This window comes from Thunnus maccoyii, chromosome 13 (genome assembly GCF_910596095.1).
Source record: "Thunnus maccoyii chromosome 13, fThuMac1.1, whole genome shotgun sequence".
Taxonomy (NCBI): Eukaryota; Metazoa; Chordata; class Actinopteri; order Scombriformes; family Scombridae; genus Thunnus; species Thunnus maccoyii.
In genome coordinates, this window is record NC_056545.1 from 26104759 (window position 1) to 26125783 (window position 21025).

Consider the following 21025-nt stretch of genomic DNA (forward strand, 5'->3'; position numbering starts at 1 on the left):
ACAAACTGGGGGTGTGAGGTTTGTTAGAAGTAGGCTATTGGGTTGCATTATGGGAAGTGTAGGATCCAGTTTTTTTACGTAAGAGTATCTTGACCTCTGCTGCATCCACTTTGAACATCCCCCCCCCCCCAAACTTTATGCAATACTGAAGTGCAATACTAAATTGTGATCACTATTTTGAGAACTGTTTCCCTTCACATTATGAATAATTCTGCAATGCCCCTGCAATCTGGCACAGAGGATTTCACTTCTATGTAGCTCCGGTAGCTGTCTCACACTGCTTTGAAAAGTCACACATCAATGTGAGACTTCTTTTGTAATATGGCACACTTTCACAGCAGTGTTTGTAACTGCGGCTGTGTTACTCCAGAGGTAACATTCTTTGTAAACACTGACACAGACAGTGCTGTGCATGAGTGTCTGCAGGGTCATCTCTTACCTGCTTTGCTTTGTTTCGTGGAATTTTAGTTGTGGTTGTTCTTTTGTAACTGATCGTTGATAAGTTAAATCTGGATAGACACATTTTTCTCAGGTTTCTTGAGGAATAGAATCGGATAGAAATAATAATATAATAGAATAAATTAGTACTTACGTGGAAAACCACACTGCTTCATTAATTTCTTCTTGGACACCACTTTCATGGCCTAGGAAAGTAGAAAGTAATTTAAGTCACATAGCGTGAACACATACAGGTAACAGTAAAGATAAGTCAAAAGAAACATTCATCAGTTAAGAAATAATAACCTATGTGAACATCAAAAATAAAATAAAATAAACAACTGGTTTATATGCAACATAAATGTACATGTAAACCATCTCAAAGCAGAGCACTTTATCATCAAATAATACAATAAAACACCTTGAAGATTTAACTAGAACCATCATTGCTGATACAACTTACAGCTGTGTCCTAACATGTGCCCACATCAAAGTGAGAAACATGGGTTTGTTATCTATGTTATTATCACTTGTGAAAGCTCAAGGGAGTATCTGAATAGATAGGTCTGAGGCAACTGAATCTTTTGTGGAAAAGAGACTCTATTGCTTTCTCAAGGACAACTGTGTGTGTGTGTGTGTGTGTGTGTGTGTGTGTGTATAAGGGGGACCAACTCAAAGTTGTAATGATGTCTCTTATGCAAAGGGAGGAGAGAGTGTAAATAACATTAACTGCATATTAGACATTTCTGAAAAACACCAAAACTAATATTCTGTCAACATGACTTCCCTCATTATTAATTCATGGTAAGCTGGGACATTTTTTGGTGATGTACAGCTCAGTAGTTTCGTTTAACTGTGGTCGCCATGGCTATGACTGTGCAGAAACTAGGTTTGGCAAAAAAGCAGTTCCTCCCTGGAACACAGTTTCCATGGTGTACTGTCTGTGTGTGTATGTATGTGTACTTGTGGGATGGTGGTTAGTGTGGGGAAATAAAGCGTCTCTCAGCCACACAGTGATCAGATAGTTAAAAATTGTCCAGTAACATTCAGATTTATTGCAGTTTTCCGTTGCAGGCCTACAAGCACTTGACAGTAACATTAATCATGACCATGCTCTATGTTTGGAGTTCATTAAACTGTCTAGGATTGGTGGTGGAGCTCCAGTAAATAGCTGCCATCTCAAAAGCCAAATTCTCACTTTGTAGGCTGGTGTAGGTGTATCATTGCAGTTTTACTCACAGTTAATGGATTTGACTAAATATAAAACTGGGAAAGACTTTGGTAATAACTGTGGACACTGTGTAAAAGATACAGTCAAAAGGTAAAGTTCTGATTATGCGGTACTGGTGAGTGGTGTGTGATGTTGATCAAAGGCAGCCAAAAACAAGAAAGCCGCAAACATATTTTGCAGGAGGTGGAACTGAATTCTTCAGCACTCTAATCTGTAGACTAACACGTCTAGTTAGGAACATGCATCATGTAAACATGATATCGATTGATGTAATTAAGGTACTTCTACCTAATACTGAGGACCTCAATATTGGGTAAAAATCATAGCCTGTATATAAAAGATAAAAATGCTGGCGTTTAGTGGAAAACACAGCATGTACTCTTTTGTGTCTTATAATTAAGCACTATCTTAACACCTTATGTGAAAGCTTTGCTTCACAGTTACATGTGCCTGGGTTTTGTTTACTATATATGGTGATGATGATTCTCTGAGTTTTAATCTTTATCTGAAAATCTGGGTTCAGAACCATCTAAGGCGGGAAATGTCATGATATGATAAGAAACATGTTTGCTTTTCCTGGGTGTGTGTTTTTGTGTAGACTGCTGTATAAAAACTAGACCAAACAGAGAGGCTCTTGCTCTCAGCCTAAGGCATATTTTGTTACAGGCTGAAGCCCATTTGCAAGTGTTTTGAATAAATAACACAGAAAGACATTCTCTCTTTGTGAGTCTCTTATTGAATAGAAAATCGCCACGACAGGCGCTACCGTTAAAGTGGACATATCATGAACATTTCCAGGTCCATCTTTTTATTCTGGGGCTATGCTGGAATATCTTTGTATGATTTACAGTTCAACAATTCTTTATTTATCTTACACTTGCTCTTTATGCAGCCACTCAGTTCAGCCTCTGCCTGAAACAGGCTGTTTTAGCAGCTTTGAAGGCTATGTAAACAAACCATGAAACAAACAATAGTAGTAGAATTTCACTTCTTTTTCCTATTCTTGACTCAAAATGGAAACTTCTCAAATACATCCATACATGTTCGAGCCTGAATCTGATCTGAAATCTGCGATTGGACAACCTGTGGAACAACCTTAGCAACAACCTTAGCAACAAAGGCTACAGGACAGATGGCCATTTGTGGGTGAACAATCTGACGTCATCATGAGGAGGAAGGAGAGGTAACGTTACAAACATTGTGTTCAGAGCAGACTGAAGCTCTGGCTTTTGACTTGCAGGATGCGTTTTACATCCATTCACCTCAAGTTTTGGAACTTTGACCATGTTTAACATCCAACATCATAACGGTATAAAATAACCGAAAAAAAAAAGCATGATATGTCCCCTTTAAGACTTCACTTTCGGTAAATGTGGCAACAGCAGTGATTATTTGTGGTAACAGGAAGTGCAGTTTTATACTAACACTCGTTGAACGGCTAAAGTGAAACTGCTGTATCAATTTATAATGCAGCTAAACAAACTCACATTGTTTTCATGAAGAAGTAATTCAATAATCATTGCTGAGCATGGTGCCAGTAGTTTTCCAAATAACAGGAGGACACAGTAAGAAAAGTTAGTTATCTTGGTGAGGAGTTAATGGTGTGCAGCCTGTTGCCTTTAACTCTTCAACGCTTCATATTCAATACTCCCTGCAATATCTAAAACTGATACATTGTCAAAAAAAAGCCAAAATGACATCTTTTGTTGTTTCGTTTTGTCATGATGAACAATTGCTGTCAGTGGTAACCTCAAGAAAAAAAATACATTGCGTTTCCTGTGACTGCTACAGCGTTTCACCAGTTGAATGCTTTCGGTGTGAACTAGCAGCAGCAATAACCACAGCTCTGATATGGCTGTAGGAGAGTGAACATTAAACTGTGAAGCTGATATCAATGAGATAAAATTGAATTTTTTACATTTTACATTACAAATAAAGTTACATACAATAACGCTGGATTACATGCATGCATTGTTTCCTGTGAGTCCCTTGCATGTAGGCAATTTGAATCCAATGCAGGATTGGTGGACTCTACTATAATGAAAACTACAACATAATGAGGTAATTACATAATATACGTACACTGAGTGGCTATTGCTGAAAAAATGTCAACCATAAACATTATAAAAAACAGGGGCTTGATTTCATGAAAATTATAGCTTTAAAGGTCTTTCTATTCCAGCTTATATTGCGATTTAGTGAAGGATATTACCAAACTAATTTGGAATTAATAAATCTAATTGCAGCACAGTAAACCTGGGGTTTTTGGGGCCCCCGACAGTTTGGGGCTCTGGGACAGTTGCCCACTTTCTCCTGGAAGTGACTTGGAGAGACAGACACTCATTAAGCAAATGAAAGAGAAGTAAATATCCTGCTCTCTCTTCTCAGAGCAAATATCTGCTAATAATTACCTCTTTCAAGTCATCGCTCCACCAATTTGAAATGTGTTTAGTGAATGCTGCGTGCCATTAGGCTTACTTAAGCCCCCTAAGGCTGATAAACCGCATCATCACAATTGGATGCCTGACAATCAAGTGGTGAGCTTGGTAATAATATGACACAGGACGCCACAACAAACACGTACACAATTTAGAGACCTTTAGTAATCTGCTGATGCGTTGGACAATAAAAACATGGTTCCAGCACTCGCTTGGAAATGACTTTCATGGTAATGGATAACATTGATAAGAATTAGTCGACATATTATCATCATATTTTATTTTCATCACAAGCTTGTCAAGTCAAAAAAAAAAACTCAGTATATTTCTGAGAAGAGGCAGAGAAAAACCAATTAATTAAATCTAGGGTAGGTAATGTACTTTAGGAGCATTTTTTGTTATATTTGTTGAAATCATGTGTACATACTGACAGTAGTCAATAAACCAAATGCTCTGACTATAAAAAGAAATGAATCCAGTATGTGTGGCTGGTGAAGGCCTAAAAGAAGTCCTTCCAATCATTTCATTTGGCCTGAATGAAGTGACAGTTTGGAGGCCAGGCGAGCAGTGGGATACCGATGGACAGAAAGTGACGGGACTGCATGAATTGCAGAAGGAGAGAAGAAAAATACGAGAATATCAACAGAAAGCAGAGTGAAAAGCAACGTGCGATCATCAGACTATTGCCTGTAGTGCGGAGGAAACAGCACATAATCTTAACAACAACGGCAGAGCGAGAGACTTTCAATGGAAGTGAACTCGGTTCCCAGAAGTGAAAAGCAGTGAAAGATTTTTATGCATCATGGAGCTTGTCGCTCTAGGACTCAGTTTGGAGCTACAGGTCCAGGTCTGGCTCTCTGACAGACTGGTGACTGAGGTGGTTTTAGAGACAGACAATGAAAGAGATGCAACATCATCATCATCATTTTGTGGTGGACTTCAAACAGGTAAGAGACGGTCCTGTTTACCGTTGACTGTTTGCTAAAGGTTGTGCCTTGAGAGGAAGTTGAGTGTGTGTGAGTGAATGCAGTAGTACACACTGTTGAGCTGCGTGCACGTATGAAGCGTGTGCATATGCCCATGCTCATCTGGTGGGAGGGGCTTAGGACAGAGAGCAGAGGGGGCTTCTTTTTTTTTTGCCTTTTCCAGAACACTACCTACCCCAGTTTCAAAAGCTACAGCTTAATATAAAAACAAAATAATCCCAAAACTGTAATTTCTTTTTCACAAACCTTCACTGCCTTGTTATATTATTTTAAAAATACAAACCCTCAAGGATTTTCAAGCCTATAGGAATCAAGTAAACACAGATGAACTACTGGAGCACATTGTCTCTGCTGTGCAGTATCTGTGTGTGTGTGGGCTAAAGCTGTGGAGGCAAAAATCCAATCCGTTCTGTGTGAAACCAACTCAAATTGCCAGGAAACAGAATCACCCTACCATGCCGTCATTACTCATCTCCTCCTCTCTTGATTCCTGTCATTGTTATTTCAGATAAGTCTGTCATTTGAGCCAAGCTGCAATAACCCGCAGTCTGTCCCGGCAGCTAACATTTTCTATCAGTGGCAACAATCAGCATCAAATACGAGCACAACATCTCAGGCTTCAGACTGGATGATTCTAACAAAATAAAAACATCTTTAAGGCTCAATTTTCTCCTGGGTTCGTTTATACTGCAACACCGTCTCCTAGAAAATAGGCCCATATACTACTAATATGTTTTGCAAATTATGTTCAAAAATGTTTTTTTGAACTTTTCCTCTAGTTTGGGAATTGCTAAATTTATTTACTGCATGCTACTTGTAGGAACGTGGTCACGGTGGATGGTGGGTGTAAAAAGCACAGGACTTTGAAGCCAGAGACCCGGGTTTGCATACTGAGTCTTTTGTGCGGTTTAAGCAACAAAAGCACTTTGATTAAAGGAGAACTCCAGCAATTTAGTACTGCATTTCCATTACATTTGGGCTTTCACAATCCCTAGTACGGGTCATAGTCCAAAAATGTTAGAACCTACTGTATGACTCCCATAATACAACTTGATAGCATCATTTGTTAGACCACCATATGTCTCCTAAATACCCACTTCTTTCAAACCCTGCACTTCCAGTTTGTAACGCAGCCTTTCTCTTAACTATTTGAAGTTTTAAAACACAAGCTGAGATAACCCTGATGCCCTTTTAAGGTCGGGGAAAGTTTAGGTTAAATGTGAATAAAGTGAACACCTTGTGTGTCATGCCTCAAAATTACTTACTCTTTCCCAACCTTAAGCAAGTGCTGTGAGTGATTAAACATAACTAGAAAAAAAGTCTTTTTATGCTTTAATTGCTACAAAAAAATTGTCGATTAATTGAGTAGTCCAAAGTCAGAAATTTTATTGGCAACTATCATGATAATCAATAAATTGTTTAAGCCATTTTTTAAGCAAAAATGTCTGTATTTTCTTAGTTCCAACTTCTCCAATGTGAGGATTTGCTTGTTTTCTCTGTTTTATTTAATTGCAAACTGCATATCTTTGGGTTTCATACTGTTGGTTGATCAAAATAAGACATTTGATGACATGCGATGGGCATTTTTCACTTTTTTCAGACATTTTATAGACCAAACCATTATTTGATTTATTGAGGAAATATCTGCAGATTTATTTATAATGAAAATAATTAGTTAGTTGAAACCCTACAGTATATCAAGAGTGGAAATTGCAGGGAAAAAAATGAAATATGTTGCAGATATATTTAGTATCAACATTTTGTGACTTACCAGATATGTTAATTAATGTTTCCTCATTATGTTGATAAAACGCAATCCCGGTGGAATTTCTTACAAAACACACATGCTGTTGCAAATTAGTAGTAGGCATATATAAATGTAACTTATTTTTGCAAGGGTGGAAAGGGGGGCAAATATACACACTTTTGTTTTGTATCACTATTGCAGTGCCCGTTTAAAAGTTCCTGTTCAGAATGGGCCGACTGCTTGTCCTCCAGCCACTACTTCAACGCATAGAAAAATGAATACAGTTGATTTGAGGTATGAATGAGTATATACACCAACAACATGAAAGAAACTAACATTCTGTTATACACAGATGATATAAAGTACACTAATAGTTATAATATAGTAATAATAATAATAGTAACAAATGTTATTTTCTCATTTTAAGTAAAATAAGGGCTACATTTAAAAATCATATTAAGCTCTTATATTGTTTATTTTCTGTGCCTTTGGTTCAGATTTGAGTATGTTTGCTCCAAAGATTTATGCTTTGTCTATAGCAGTGCTTCACACAAGACAACCTGGTTTTGAACTGCCCATGGGAAGTATTTCCTTCGTTTTTTTCCGTGTCCATAATTGTGTTTTGGGATCTGAGTGATTGCAAAACACAGGTGACCTACGATCAACCATGTACCTGAATGCCTCTTGTGTAGACACAACGTTGCATGTGATGCTGCTGATCTGCTAAACATGCATAACTACAGTCATTGTGTATTGGGCTCTGACCACTTCTAAAACATGGGTGACCTAAGCTCAGCAATGTACCTGTGTAGTCACTTGCTGCTGCTGATCTGCTAAATGTGCTGCTCTCACTCGTGTCGCACCTCATCTCTGGTCTCTCCCTGACATGCTTGGAAGCTCTTCCCTGCCCCTGCGCAGAGCAAAGTGGCTCATTGATTGTCATTATTCCACTCTAGAAGGAAAGTTTAAATAACACTCCCTTGTTATAATATTTCAATCATCTTATAGGGCTCATATGTGTCCTTACATAAACTCCTGGTGTTTACCATTCTGGTATTCTATCGGCACATTTACAAGCTCTCATTTGAATATTGGACTGTGTTTAGCTCTGAGCTTCCACTGGCTCCAGTTCAAAAGTACATCTTAAACCCATCCAAAGTTGGCAGCTTAACTCTATGTGACTCATCCAAACACTTTCCATTGTTGTTACTGTACAGGACAGCTTAGTTATGTTAAAACATCCACCAGCTTACAGTTGGAGGGGCTGAGGTTGCTTTTACAGGAACAAATCACCTTGATGGAAACATCTAAAATGACCTCATCTCAGCGGGCAAGCTCATATCCAGAATCCCCCTCGTGAACAGACGTCAAAGCAGCTACCTGATACACAAAGCAACAGCAGTGCTGCTTTGAAGATAGATAAAGTCTTAGATGCACTTTTAAGTGGCAGTAGAAGCCACTTCAGTTTCCAGGTTTCTTCCAGGACAACTGATGCAATTGGAGTGGATGAAACTCACAGCTAGGCACTGAGGTGGAAGAGAAGGGGGAAAAAAAAAAAAAAAATCAATAGCACTGGGGAGATCATGTAGAGCTCTTCTGTCTAGATAATACAGGCTGAGCGGCTTGATGAAAGCTCAAAGGAGAAGTGTGGCTGTGTGGCAGAGGGACTGAATTTCAGCTGTAAATCAGAAAGAAACATCAAGTTGCTGAGATGTAAAATGAGCGCACTGACTTACATAGTGTTTGTCATCATCCTCGTTGTAGGCAAGTTTGACCACACCGTAGGAGCCCTGCAACACAACAATATTCATTTCAATGTTTTACCCAGATTTTGTTGTTCAGAGCATTAAAACAAAGTAGATCATCACAAAACTGGTTCTGACATGAAGAGCGATTCCTCTAACATTCCTAGAGCGTCACTTTGAGAACAGACAGCAGCACAATACTGACAGAGTGTTTTGAAGACAGCACCGTTTTCATTCAAAAACAACATTTCTGTTTTTTGGCAACACACAATGGCTCCTCCCACACACATTGCCCCAGGATGTGTGTTCACCATCATAGTCTGTTTTTCCCTTGATTTATTCTCTGGTGAATGCAAACCAGTAACATTGCTGCTTGAAAAGCTGATCAAACTGTTGTACTGTTTAGAACTGGAATTAAATAAAGTCAGTTATATAACTGTAGATGTCATGGAAAACAAAATTTGGATGGATGGCCTGGACATCCATAAATGACTCAGTATTTATTTGCTCTTAGAAGAAATGTTGCCTTGCGCAATTATTAGAAAGACATGGAGAGACAAAAATTCATTTAAGGGCTTTAGTCGACACACATACGAGTGTGAATCCTTCCAAAATGTCACAACAAATGGCTCTGCTTTCAGATAAAAATCATCAAAATCATTTATGTATCCCATGCAGATAATTCTCTACACTGCTTTATGTTAACACCTTAACATTCTTCTGTTGCATGTTTTTTTGATAGACAAGGTTTGATTGCACCTTTTCATTTATGACCACAAAATTGAGTATCCGCCCATATAAATATCAATCTGATACTCCTTTCATCCTCTTTAAATCTACGAAGGTGTTTTATAAGCCCTTTTTGGCATTGTTGTATAAAATGATGTAGAATTACGTCTTTACAGAGTTTACCAGTTTTTTTTACATCCATTTATAGATTCCCCACGTTACCCACAAAACTGCTCATCTGCAAACGTCGCTTTTTTTAAATGCAAAACTTGACAGTGTGCTGTCAGATTTCTGGAAAGTTTCTCTGTAAAGTTGAAAATATTGAAGCTTACTGCCCTTCGACACATTACTGCAGACTTTGAATTTTACCATTTCACTTTTAATTTACCTCCTTACTTTTTATAATATTGAATCTGTGTTGTTGGCTGGTATCTAAACAATACCAACACTGTGAGGCATCTCTGTTTCGTTAGCCAGGCTAGCATTGTGGCACTCGGTATGGCAATGTTGGCCTGTTTGTCAGCCGGTCTGTTCATCAGTTTGGTCCAGACTGAAATATCTCAATATTTATTGGATGGATTGTCATCATATTTTGTGCAAACATTAATGTCCACCCCAGGATGCAATCATCTTAATAATTACTTAACTTTTCCTTTAGCACCATCATCAGGTCAACGTTTGTCCAAATCAAATTACATTCCCATCAGCCTTAGCTGCACTTTGTGTTTTGTGCATGTTTGCATGCTAACACGCTAAGCTAAGATGGTGAAGATGATAAACATTACCTGCTAAAGGTCAGCATGTTAGCATTGTCATTGTTTGTATTTAACTTAAAGCACCACTGTGCTTCAGTGAGCCGCTAGCATGGCTGTCTTGTTTGATATTTAGTTTGTATTTACATATTTCTAGAAAAGGAGACTTTGAGCAACTACAAAAGAAGAGATAAGATATGAAATAACATTACAGGACTGTTTTGAACTAGGAGTGAAGTGTGTAGAGCTAAAACTGTCTCAACAGTGGGGGAACAGGTGGTGTTCACCTGAATGGTCCCAAATACAAACCTTGTCCGCATCATAAGATATCTCACTTGTAAAATTCTCACACATCTTTTAGTGTGCACATGTTGTGAATGATTTTGGTGTCTATTTTCCATTTAAGGCGTAAATTGAGCAAAGGGACAATCTTCATCTCTGAGTTGCTTCCCAAACCACTTGAAATTGAACAGAGGCAAATGGCAGAAAAGCCGACAAACTCACCTTTCCAATCTCACTCTTTAGCTTATACTGGTTCAACTGGATACAGTCCTGTGAGGGGGACAGAAAAGATGAAGACATGAACTACTAAACGTAAACATGATGAGCGCTTTCATCATCTAAAGCAAAGAGAAACAGGACCGTCTTCATCGCAGGAACAAAATGTTCCCAATGTGTGTGTGCATGTATGTGTGTTGAAAGTCATTTATTTCTGAGATGTAGGTAGCGATGCAGTCTGTAGTTTCTGTTTACTGTCTGCAAGTCCATTAGAGTGCTACTGCTTAAATGGCTGATTTGCAGTTCCATAGCAACCACTGCTACAGCACGGAGTCAGCCAGGGGCACAGCCGAGCAGAGCAGACCACAGCAGGACAGAGATGCAAGGGGAGGGGATGCGGATGGAGGAGGGGGGCAAGAGGAGAGTTTGGTGGTGGTGGGAAGCATTTCAGCATTTCACGGGGGTGGGTTGAGGGGGGAGGTGGGGTGTGCACGGACAGCAAAGTCAATGAGCAGTAAGTGAGCAGTGATATGAGTGTGAAAGAGAACGAGATGGAGCTGTGGAGAAAATGGATTGAAAGCGGTTCCCTCTTAACAGTTCTGTGTGTGTGTTTGTGTGTGGGGTGTGTGTGGGGGGGGTGGGGGGTAGGACTGAAAGTACAGCACCAACTCACAGTGGTAGGGCAGGACTTTACTCGCCATCAGGCAAGGTATTTTAGAAAATGTGGTATTATATATCAGGTTACATAACATGCTGGTTATGTAGCTTGTACTGAGCATTACTGTTGGTGCTGCAGGAGATGTGAGGATTGGAGGGTTATGCACTGTCGGGTATGATGGTGTGAAGTACTGTGGGCAGGGATTATGACAAAGGGTGAGAGATGGAAAGAATAGACGATGTGGATATGATAGGTGCAGTAAGCAGCACTACTTTGAAAAGGATTGCTTTGATTGGTCGTGGAGAGATAAAGAGAGGAAGAAAATAGGGCGGTGAAGGATAAAAGGGAAGGCAAATGAGGGGAACTCAAAGAAAAGAGCAGTAGGAGGGATTGTCTGAGAGGACTTCCATTGGGTTCACAGTTTGCTGGCACATGCTCAGTGAGCACTGCACTGCAGTTAATACTCTGTCAAGGCTGATGGATAAAGAGAGAAAGCAGAAAGCCTTAAATACATCTGCCACACACGCACACGTACGCACACACGAGTCCAACTCAAATGCTTTGCTCGGCCACAATAAATCTTTAGAGGGATTTTTTTGGTCACACTGTCACGTTTGGCTATTGCTCAGTATGCAACGCACACATCTCTCCTCTCTGTTTCCCTTCACATCTGTACACTCACTTTATCCTCTATTCTGTTCCAAACTCTCCACATCATTAGTCAACACCCAATCAATATCACTGCATGACAGATAGATCACTGCCACTGTGCCATTCAAAATCAATGTCTGTGCATTTGATTGTTATGATGAGTTATGTGCATGCCTAATGTACCTGCCTGCCTGAGGAAGGATGTAATGAAAACTGAACTTGTGCTTGATAGTATTTAAAGCCTGGAAGTGTAAAATAATTTCCTCAAAACTTGTCATTTTAAAATGCATTTTGATAGAATGGTATAAAAGCTGTGGCAACATGATAGAATGGCAGTAGAGGAGGAAGACCACTGCTGTACTTGACAAGAATCAAGAAGAACCACATCATTTACTGTACTAATGTACTGTGAAGACGACTAGACGCTAACATTCAGTTTTGCTCAAGGACTGGCCAATATTACTCATTTTCATTCTTCTGCAGCTTGTATTAATACACAGTTAGTCAGATATAACAAATACAGTATAATGTACAAGGCTGTCCAATTTTCAGAGGCATTAATGCAAGCTTTAATAGCAGACACTCACAGTTCACTATCAGTTCACTGGTATATCAATTTAGAGTATCATCATGATGGTTTCTATTCCTTACTAACAAAGCAAGGAAAGGATTTCAGGTTAATCCATTTTTGTGTAAGAGCCTGCAAAGGAGATGCAGGCTGTGAATGCAAAGTGGCTTTGAATACGAAAACAAACAGACTCATCAGTAAGGAGCTGTAAAAATCTATTTTGCAAAATTGCAGTGTGTCCTCAGCAAGTACAGCTCGATTAGTTAGTAAGGAAATGTTCTGGTTCTTGAGTGAATTTAATTAGTACGTCTTGTTTCTAGGTCTGTGTGTAGCTGTCCCTTCATGTCCCTTCCCTTTCTTTTCCTGTCAGGCTGTGGGATTCTTCACGCTTGTCTGCGATGACTTCAATGTAGACGGTTTCTAAACTAGCACTATCAGAGGCTCAGACATTCACCAGGTGCTCTGATATAGTTTCCTCTGTATTTCATCAATCGTATCTCAGTATTTAATCTTTATTTGCCCACTCTCTGCACATCTGAGCACACTCTAATGAAGATTCTTATCTTGTGAGGCCCTTCACAATAATTCCTTCATTTATTTCCTTGAAGGTTCATGGTGAGATCTCTCAGTAAAGGTCTCAGGTTCATCATTTTCATTTGATTCCCTGTGATTAATGGCTATATATTTTAACTTGACTTGATATCTTGTTTTGACACAAATCTTTACAGTATGCTCTTGAGTACAAATGCAAACATTCAACCATTTATTTAGGTAGTTTTCTCTGGATTTTCTTAATCCTTAATTTAAACAACAAAACAGTGATTGTGTCATAAAATTAATCCCACACTCCATGGTAAGAGGAAATTATAGACCCTATGTGTACAAAATAGAGTGATGGACAATAACAAATGTGATGAGAAAGTCATGAGTGAGAACCCAAAGAGTCTCACAGAGAAAAGAAAATAGAGGCTTATGTGCTTTGGTACAACCATTTGTGACAGTGTTATGCTGTTATGGATAATATAATGTGAAAGAGGTCACACAGTATTTTCCTGCGCAGCCTAGTTCGTTTAGGGCTACCCAAATTGTCTGGGAAGGACAATTTTTTGTCTATAATGAGGGTGGGGACATAACCTTCCCATTGTGGTAACTGCTGCTATATTAAGTAACAGCGAAGAAAGTCCTGTGTACCTGCCTGGACTGCAAAGAGGAACAAACTGAAATTCTACCTAGACAAACAAAAAAATATGTCAGCTACGGCTAAAAAACCCTCACTGCTCATTGCCTGGTACAGTATGTATTCCTCTCAGGCCATAAAAATGTCAAATGTCAAGAAAAGTTGCTGTCTCCCTCTCTCTCTATCTCTCTGCAGTGTGTTAAACTGAAGATCCAATGAGAGCAGAGAAATACAAGCAACATGAGTCCTTTTTATGGCTCAGTGCAAGAGCTGAAACTCCATTTTCAGATAGGAAAGGACACAGTGACAGGTCTGCGACTCTGTGGCAGCAATCTGTTAAATTCAGAGGGGTTCCACATCCTGGCGGATGTCATGAATTTTTAATGTTCACTCTGAATTGGAAAAAGTCAGAGGCAAATGGAGATTTGGGAGTCACCCACAGCCACATAATATTGTTAGTTTTCATGGTTTAGCACAAATAGACAGTTTATTTTTCCATGTTTTCAGCTGCATATTTTCTATGTGATATTTATTTAATGACATATTTGACAGTCATTTATAAGCTATCTGCATCTTCCGCCACAGATATTGTCAATACCACTCTCATATCTGTATGCTAAATATGACGCCAATGTGCAAGTACCTTAAAGCGCCACAGACGGCTGCTAGATGCTGCCTCCAACTGACTCCCATTCAAAAAGTGTCATCTTCTCTCTAGAAAGTAAATCTTTTTTTTTTCAATGAGTCATTATGGTCTCAATTGCTAAATTAGGGCCCTCTAATAAGTGCTGGTGGTCCTTTTGGAAATTATTGCTCTGTTAATAAGATTTGAAGACTCTCTATTTCACAGTATACAGAGTTTTTAAATCTCACGTCGGGCATAACATTCCAACACTGGTGGTTCGACCGTTAATCGTGTGGCTCTTCTAGACTTTCCATGTGTTATAGGACCGAATGGATCAGATTCTGATAATAAAACGACTCATTTCACAGGGGTTGTGTGATGCTCAAAACAATTTATCCACCGTTTTACAGCCGCAACAGTAGGTTACAGCCAGTAGTGTACTGGCCATCAGGCATACTGGGACAAATCCCAGTGGGCCAGTGGACCATCAAAACATATCCATTTTTACCAGCCTTCGTTGTGTGCCTGTCATTCAGGGTGCACATGAAAGCGTGCTGCATACCTGTGTCAGGCAATCACAGCCGAGCACCCCCGTTTACTCTTGCTGCCAGAACAGGGAGACAAAAGTCCTGCACTCCAGCTTTAAGTAGCTAACATTAGCCAAAGTGTGCAGAGCTCGGTGTTCTCAGTAAGCTAGGTTGGTTCTGAGGTAGCGGGACGTGTTTCCACAGCATGAAAGGCAACACCTTGCACTCTTTATCTGGAAGGTCCTGGCTCCAAACGGAAAAGATGGCGCCTGAACATAAATTGCAACTCTGGGCTTCATCCTGGCTCCAATACAAACCAACAGGTGATGTCACACCTCGCTATGTCCATCTTTATCTACAGGCCATGGAACAAACCAGATATAATTAATGAGCTTTAGAAGGTGGATTTTGTCACCTTCAGGAAGGCTAGCTGTTTCCAGTGTTTGTGCTAAGCTAAACTAAGCTAACGGTCTCTTGGCTATGTCTTCACATTTAGCATACAAACATGAAAGTGGTCTAACTTAAATATTTCCTAAAATGTACTGAACTATTCCTTTAAGGCGCCTCAGGCATGACTAACTAAATGCAAAAACTGCTTACCCCAAAACAACATTTTAGAGGATCTAAAAAGTTAATACCATACAAAGTAGATCACTTATACAATCATCACTTACACCCAAGTACTGTAAGGAAGCACAGTAAGCACCCAAGAGGCATCACATAGCTTTGATTGTTGTAATTGTTAAAATGTATCCTGAAATACTGATTCAACACCAAAATGTATCAAGTTTTGATGTGCTGTGTGCATCACTGTGGGTTTGTCAGCTCAATCCGGTCTCCCTGAGACCCTGGGAAACGGGAGACGAAGCAGAAACTACAGCATGTAAAATACAATAGGAATGCTATATCATACTTTAAATCACTTATACAAACAGATATGCATGCACAAGAATTGCTCCACATGATTACCGTGGCAAATCATTAACTACTCTCACACACTCTCCTCACTTCTTTTATTACGTATCCAGCAGCACAGAATGCATTTCATGTCTGTCTGCGGAACACAGTGCTCTGACATGTCATTATGACACAAATCTGCTCACAGTGCAGAGCATAGAGTATCATATAGCTGCACATCCCTGACAGAAGCTGGGATAATGATGCATTAACATAAATCCGCTAATACAGAGGCATGTTTCTATGATGGGTGCCAATTGGGGACTAATGTATACACTTTCTCATGCTTCCTCCTTCCTGTCATGTGCTCCACAGGCTTTCTGCTTTTCTTCCTTTGGTGATACTGCAGAGATATTGAGCTAAATGCTACTTTTATCTAGATATGACAATTGCTCTCATAAGCAGAATGAAGCTGCTTTCCCTCGGTTTGTGTTTTACTCCCTGCTATGGTACCATCTGCATGTCTGGAACGGGAATGTGTTTTCTTATATAAATCCTCACCTGAGAGTCTGATATAGACACACGTTTAGATTCCACTGTTGGCCTGCGAGCCACCCGAGGGGAGATGTGTGTGTAGCCTCGTCCAGGGCCTGAGGACAGGTAAGTGCCTCTCTCCTGCAGCGACAACTTCCTCCCGGACAGGTGAGGCCGCATCGGATGAGTCCTCCTTGCCTGGGCCCCGTCCTGCTGAGCCCCGCCGTTCCTCATGCCGTTGGTAGCTGAACCGCCGGGGTCTTTTGTCGTCATGGCAGCCATGGTGTCTGTGAGACTGCTGGTCTGTTCGTCAGAGTCGGGGTTCAGCCTCTCACAGCCAGGGTCACTGCTCATAGCCATGGCAGGAGGGGAGGTGGGAGCGGTGCAGAAGGTGAGAGTAATGGCCAGCACCCACAGGCATCAACGTGACCTGGGCCAGCCTGCGGTCGCAGTGTTCAGGACAACACCAGAGCTGGAAACAGAGAGGGAGTGAAGCTGTCAGCTCAGTCAGCCATAGTAGGAAGAGCTGAACTACATACAGATCTGAATAAATAAAGAAATCATTCTTAACGGTTATCTGCTTCAAACAAACATCAAAATTACATTGAAATCCATCTAATAGTTTTCAAAATATTTCACTGAAAACCACAAATGTTAATGTGTTGGGCAGAAAGGGGAAGACCACAGTCATTAGGACCCATTGTCTGGGAGCCGATGATATCTAGACTGTATAATGGATATTGTGATGCTAGACTTAATAACATGACATCATCTTGGTCGTCATATCCACATTACAAACAATTTTCTTCTACAGAATGGTCTTGTGTCTAAAAGCTATTTGTCACACACAAAATGTCACTTTATAACAACGTATAGATATACTGTATACGATAAAAGATATTGGCAGTATTAGACTTTGTCAATTCTGCCAATGTCAATTAATTAATACATTTTCTAATACATGTGAATTAAAACCTTTGACTTCTATTCCAGATATTCAGCTGGACACGTACTGCAGCAAGAGTACCTGTGAGACAGAAGTTTAATTAAGCAGTCAGATGAAAATGAAAATGTCATCTGTGTGTGTGTGTGTGTGTGTGTGTGTGTGTGTGTGTGTGTGTGTGTTTGTGTGTGTGTGGGTGGTCTGGTGGGTCAAATTACCTACAGTAGACATGTACTCATAAATTGAAATAAATGTCCCCCTGATAAAACCCAAATGCTACAAAGCTAATTATGCTGTATGCCTTTGGTCATGGCTCTCTGTGTTCCCATTAGATGCTTGTGGGTGGACTGGCACACAAAGAAAAGCACATATAAAACCAGTGAAAGTGTGTGTGTGTGTGTGTACATACTGTATGTGTGTGTACGATCCAGACATTTAGAAGGATTTGTTTATTGTGTTTTTCACCCTTTCATCTTTAGTGAAAATCAAGTCAGCAGCAGATTGCCATAGACAGTGAATATCAAAGCTATGTAATACATCTGGTTCCGGTTTTGTTCTGCAGATAGAAGAACTCAGATATGCAAAGTGAGTCCAGCCGAGCCATCCGAGGAAAAGAGCACATAAACCCCCAATCCTCAAGCAATATCCAGCAGGAATCAAGAGGAATAAGTGTGATGGCTGTATTCATCCCGAAGGAGCCACCTGGGTCTGTATATGTGCCATGCAAAGACACAGACTGAAGAGAAACAATGGAGACGAATCAGTTCTGTGAGCAGACAAAAAGTGTTTAGTAAATGGGCCATGTTTTGCTATTCCTAAAGTGTGTCAACAAGGTCGAACTTCATATTCAAAAATAACTGTGTACCACTTTGTCCAGGCGGGTCACACTCATTCATGCATCTCACAGCCATGGCTCAATACTGACCACAGTGTAGTCTATCATATTTTTGCCATGCTGGCAACATGGCTCTAGAGATGGCAATGTTGGTCAGTCGGTCTGCCCAGACTTTGATCCTCTTATTTAGAAAATATATAAATAAGAGTTGGATGGATTGCCATGAAATTTTGGAAAGACATTCATAGTCCCCCAGAGGATACATCCTACTGACTTTGGTGATAATTATTTGGTGACATTACCTCTAGTGCCATCATGAGGTTCACATTTGTGGTTGTGAGTGAAATGTCTCAACAACTAGATGGCGTGCCATTAGGGCTGGTCAATATATCGATATTTTGTCGTGATATCGTGATTCTGTTTGCAAAACTCATGACATTCCCATCAACCTTGGCTGCATGTTGTGTTTAGCATTAATTAGCTACTGTTTTCTTATCCTATATTTACCCTAAAATACACCCCCCCCCCCCCCCCCCAGGTGGCACAGTCATGCCACCTGTTACATTAATATTATAAGAAGTGGTAACCTTACATGCTGGTGTTCTGGTGACAAAAGTGTAGGTTTCATCCAAACTGTTTGAGTGCAAAGATATTCATGAATTCTCTATTCATATAGGTATAATTACATGACTGTCACACTGAGCTTTGTGCGTGTCAGGAGGCAGAGCCACCAGTTGCCCATGACACACACAACCCATCATCATTTGCCCATTTCTATTTGCATATTTCAGATGACTATTATTCAAACTATGTAAATTCTGAGCACAGAAAAAAGCCTTTTAACTGTTAGCGGCATGGAGGAAATGCATGACTCCTGACCCATTTAAGAAAAACAAAAAAAGAATTGTCATATTTTGCTAATTCTTATCGCAACCAGTGATTATCTGTCTCTTGAAACGGCTTTCTCTCTACTGCAGCGCCATTCAGCCCGTTGAATGTGTGAGTAATATCCTGGTAGAACTGGGAGGTGGAGGAGTGGCAGGGGTCTGGTTATTAACTTCAGCTGCACTGAGACTTTTGTTTACAGAAGCCGGTAAAAACACATTTTCATTATGGCGCACTATAGCTTTTTATTAGGTTGAATATTTTTATTCACATGATCATTATTGTGTCAACTGCATCCATCTGCCTTGTCGAACGAATGTTTGAGATGAAATTAAACTCTTTTGCCCTCTCTGTGTTACACAGCTGTGACATATTGTGATTGACGCGTTGATAGAGCAAGCTGCGGTTCTGTTAAATGTCGTCCTATAAAAGCCGCAAAACATCATTTATGAGTCATAACATATTTTTTGAATTTCCTTAAAGATCTAGTCTTTTTTTTTACCGTATACTATTTCTCAATCAAGTGATGGAAAGGTGTGTCCAAACTTTTGACTGGTACTGTATGTTCTGGAACTGAGGAGGAGCAGTAATGGTGATTTCATTTTAACCTTCATAAACAACACCCACCTTAATTTCCACAGCAGGATTGAACAACTCAATGATATTTACATTCTTTAGTTATCTTAACTTTCTGTCGATGTTTTCCAAAAAAAAAAAAAAAAAAAAAAAAAAAGGGTCAAATAAGCACTTTTGAATGGTAGAATAAAATCAAAGCACTTGATGTCTTATCTGCATGATCAATCTGCCTCCAAAACACACAGTCAGATAGCCGATATTCTCATATTCACACAGGAATTAAATTTAGTTTAGTTTATATATGTCGAATTTGCAATCATTCCAAATGTCTAAAATTTCCTGTTTTTAAAACGAAATTCTTATTATACAATAATAATTTGTTGAATTGCATGTTTTGTATCCCTGCAAACTTTTAAAGATGAAGTAACGCAAAGTGACAAGACGTGATAAAGTCTAGATGTGCAACTGCTCAGTATTTTGCTGTTAATGGAAGCTATTAAGATGCTTTCTCTCAATAAAATATGGTGCTGCGATGGCATATTTCAATATTTCAAGCCAATATAATTGTGCAATATCTTTCTTTAATTAGGTAAACAAACTGAGGAGAAAAGAAAATAGATAGATTAAACCAGCGAGAGCCTGAGAACCGCATCTGAATATGAAGTGTTTTCAATAGCTGCCATCTTTCAACTAGTTCAGATGCAAAGAAGCTTGGGCAGAGCCAATTACAGTAAGAAGAGAGAGTGGGTTGTCAAGGGTGAACAAATGAATCCATTTGGCTCCATTAGTAAACCGCTTTCACTCTTAACCTGGCTTCTATTTGTCTCTCCCATCATTTTGTTGTGTGCAGAGAGCAAACAGAGACGTCCAAGGACAAAATCAAAATGAGATCCTTTATTTGCTGGCAAGAAAGTTTTTTACCTACTCTGAGGTCTTTGACACATTTCAAAGAGCAGGCATCTATAGCATGTATTCAACAGAGGGCTGAAACTCTCCCAGTTTGACTAATACAAGCAGCTGACCTTGCAGACCTACTGTGATTAATGTTGCCTGAAAGACACACACACATAACGATAGTATACAAGGAGACGTCCAGAGCAGATTGCATGGCTGTATGTTGAAAGCTTATGTTAGGTTCTCTCTCCTTTGACGAGAGGCAGCGGTGAATTTCTTCATCGTTTTCTTTCTCTTAAAAACTACTGTAGTCACTGACTGTTAAATTACATATTTTAAACGAGGTGTACCTCCTTGTTTGACGTGTCAGACTCAAAGACAATCAGCTTTGATTGTTCACTGATTACAAAGATGTCAGTGGAAGAAAATCTGCATTGCAATGATGTTAAAGCAAAACTGATTTTTTTTCTGCGCTTGCATAATATATGAAAAAAACTTGAAAGATGCAAAGCACCATTTTGTATGTGATGCTCTACATGTTAAGATCAGAGGAATGTGCTCATATGATTGTAGTGACAAACCTGATGTGGAACAAAACACATACTGATGGACAACATACGGTGGCCACGTGCCTCTGTGCAAGAACAAGTAACCTCCTCTAGAGACTAGTGTGGAGACATACGGCCACCAG

At 39.7% G+C, this 21025-nt stretch overlaps 1 protein-coding gene across 2 annotated transcripts in view; it reads right to left on the bottom strand.

The window, feature by feature from the left end:
• The window catches only part of camkk1a (calcium/calmodulin-dependent protein kinase kinase 1, alpha a), a 61054-nt gene that overhangs the window by 22301 nt on the left and 17728 nt on the right, over window positions 1-21025 (bottom strand). For both annotated transcript variants that reach the window (XM_042430470.1, XM_042430471.1), the window contains exons 2-5: window positions 16229-16673; window positions 10571-10618; window positions 8577-8630; window positions 593-644 (exon numbers count right to left, since the gene is read on the bottom strand). In XM_042430470.1, coding sequence (XP_042286404.1) covers window positions 593-644; window positions 8577-8630; window positions 10571-10618; window positions 16229-16561 — 487 coding nt within the window. In that variant the 5' untranslated portion in view covers window positions 16562-16673. The remainder of the gene's footprint in view (window positions 1-592; window positions 645-8576; window positions 8631-10570; window positions 10619-16228; window positions 16674-21025) is intronic.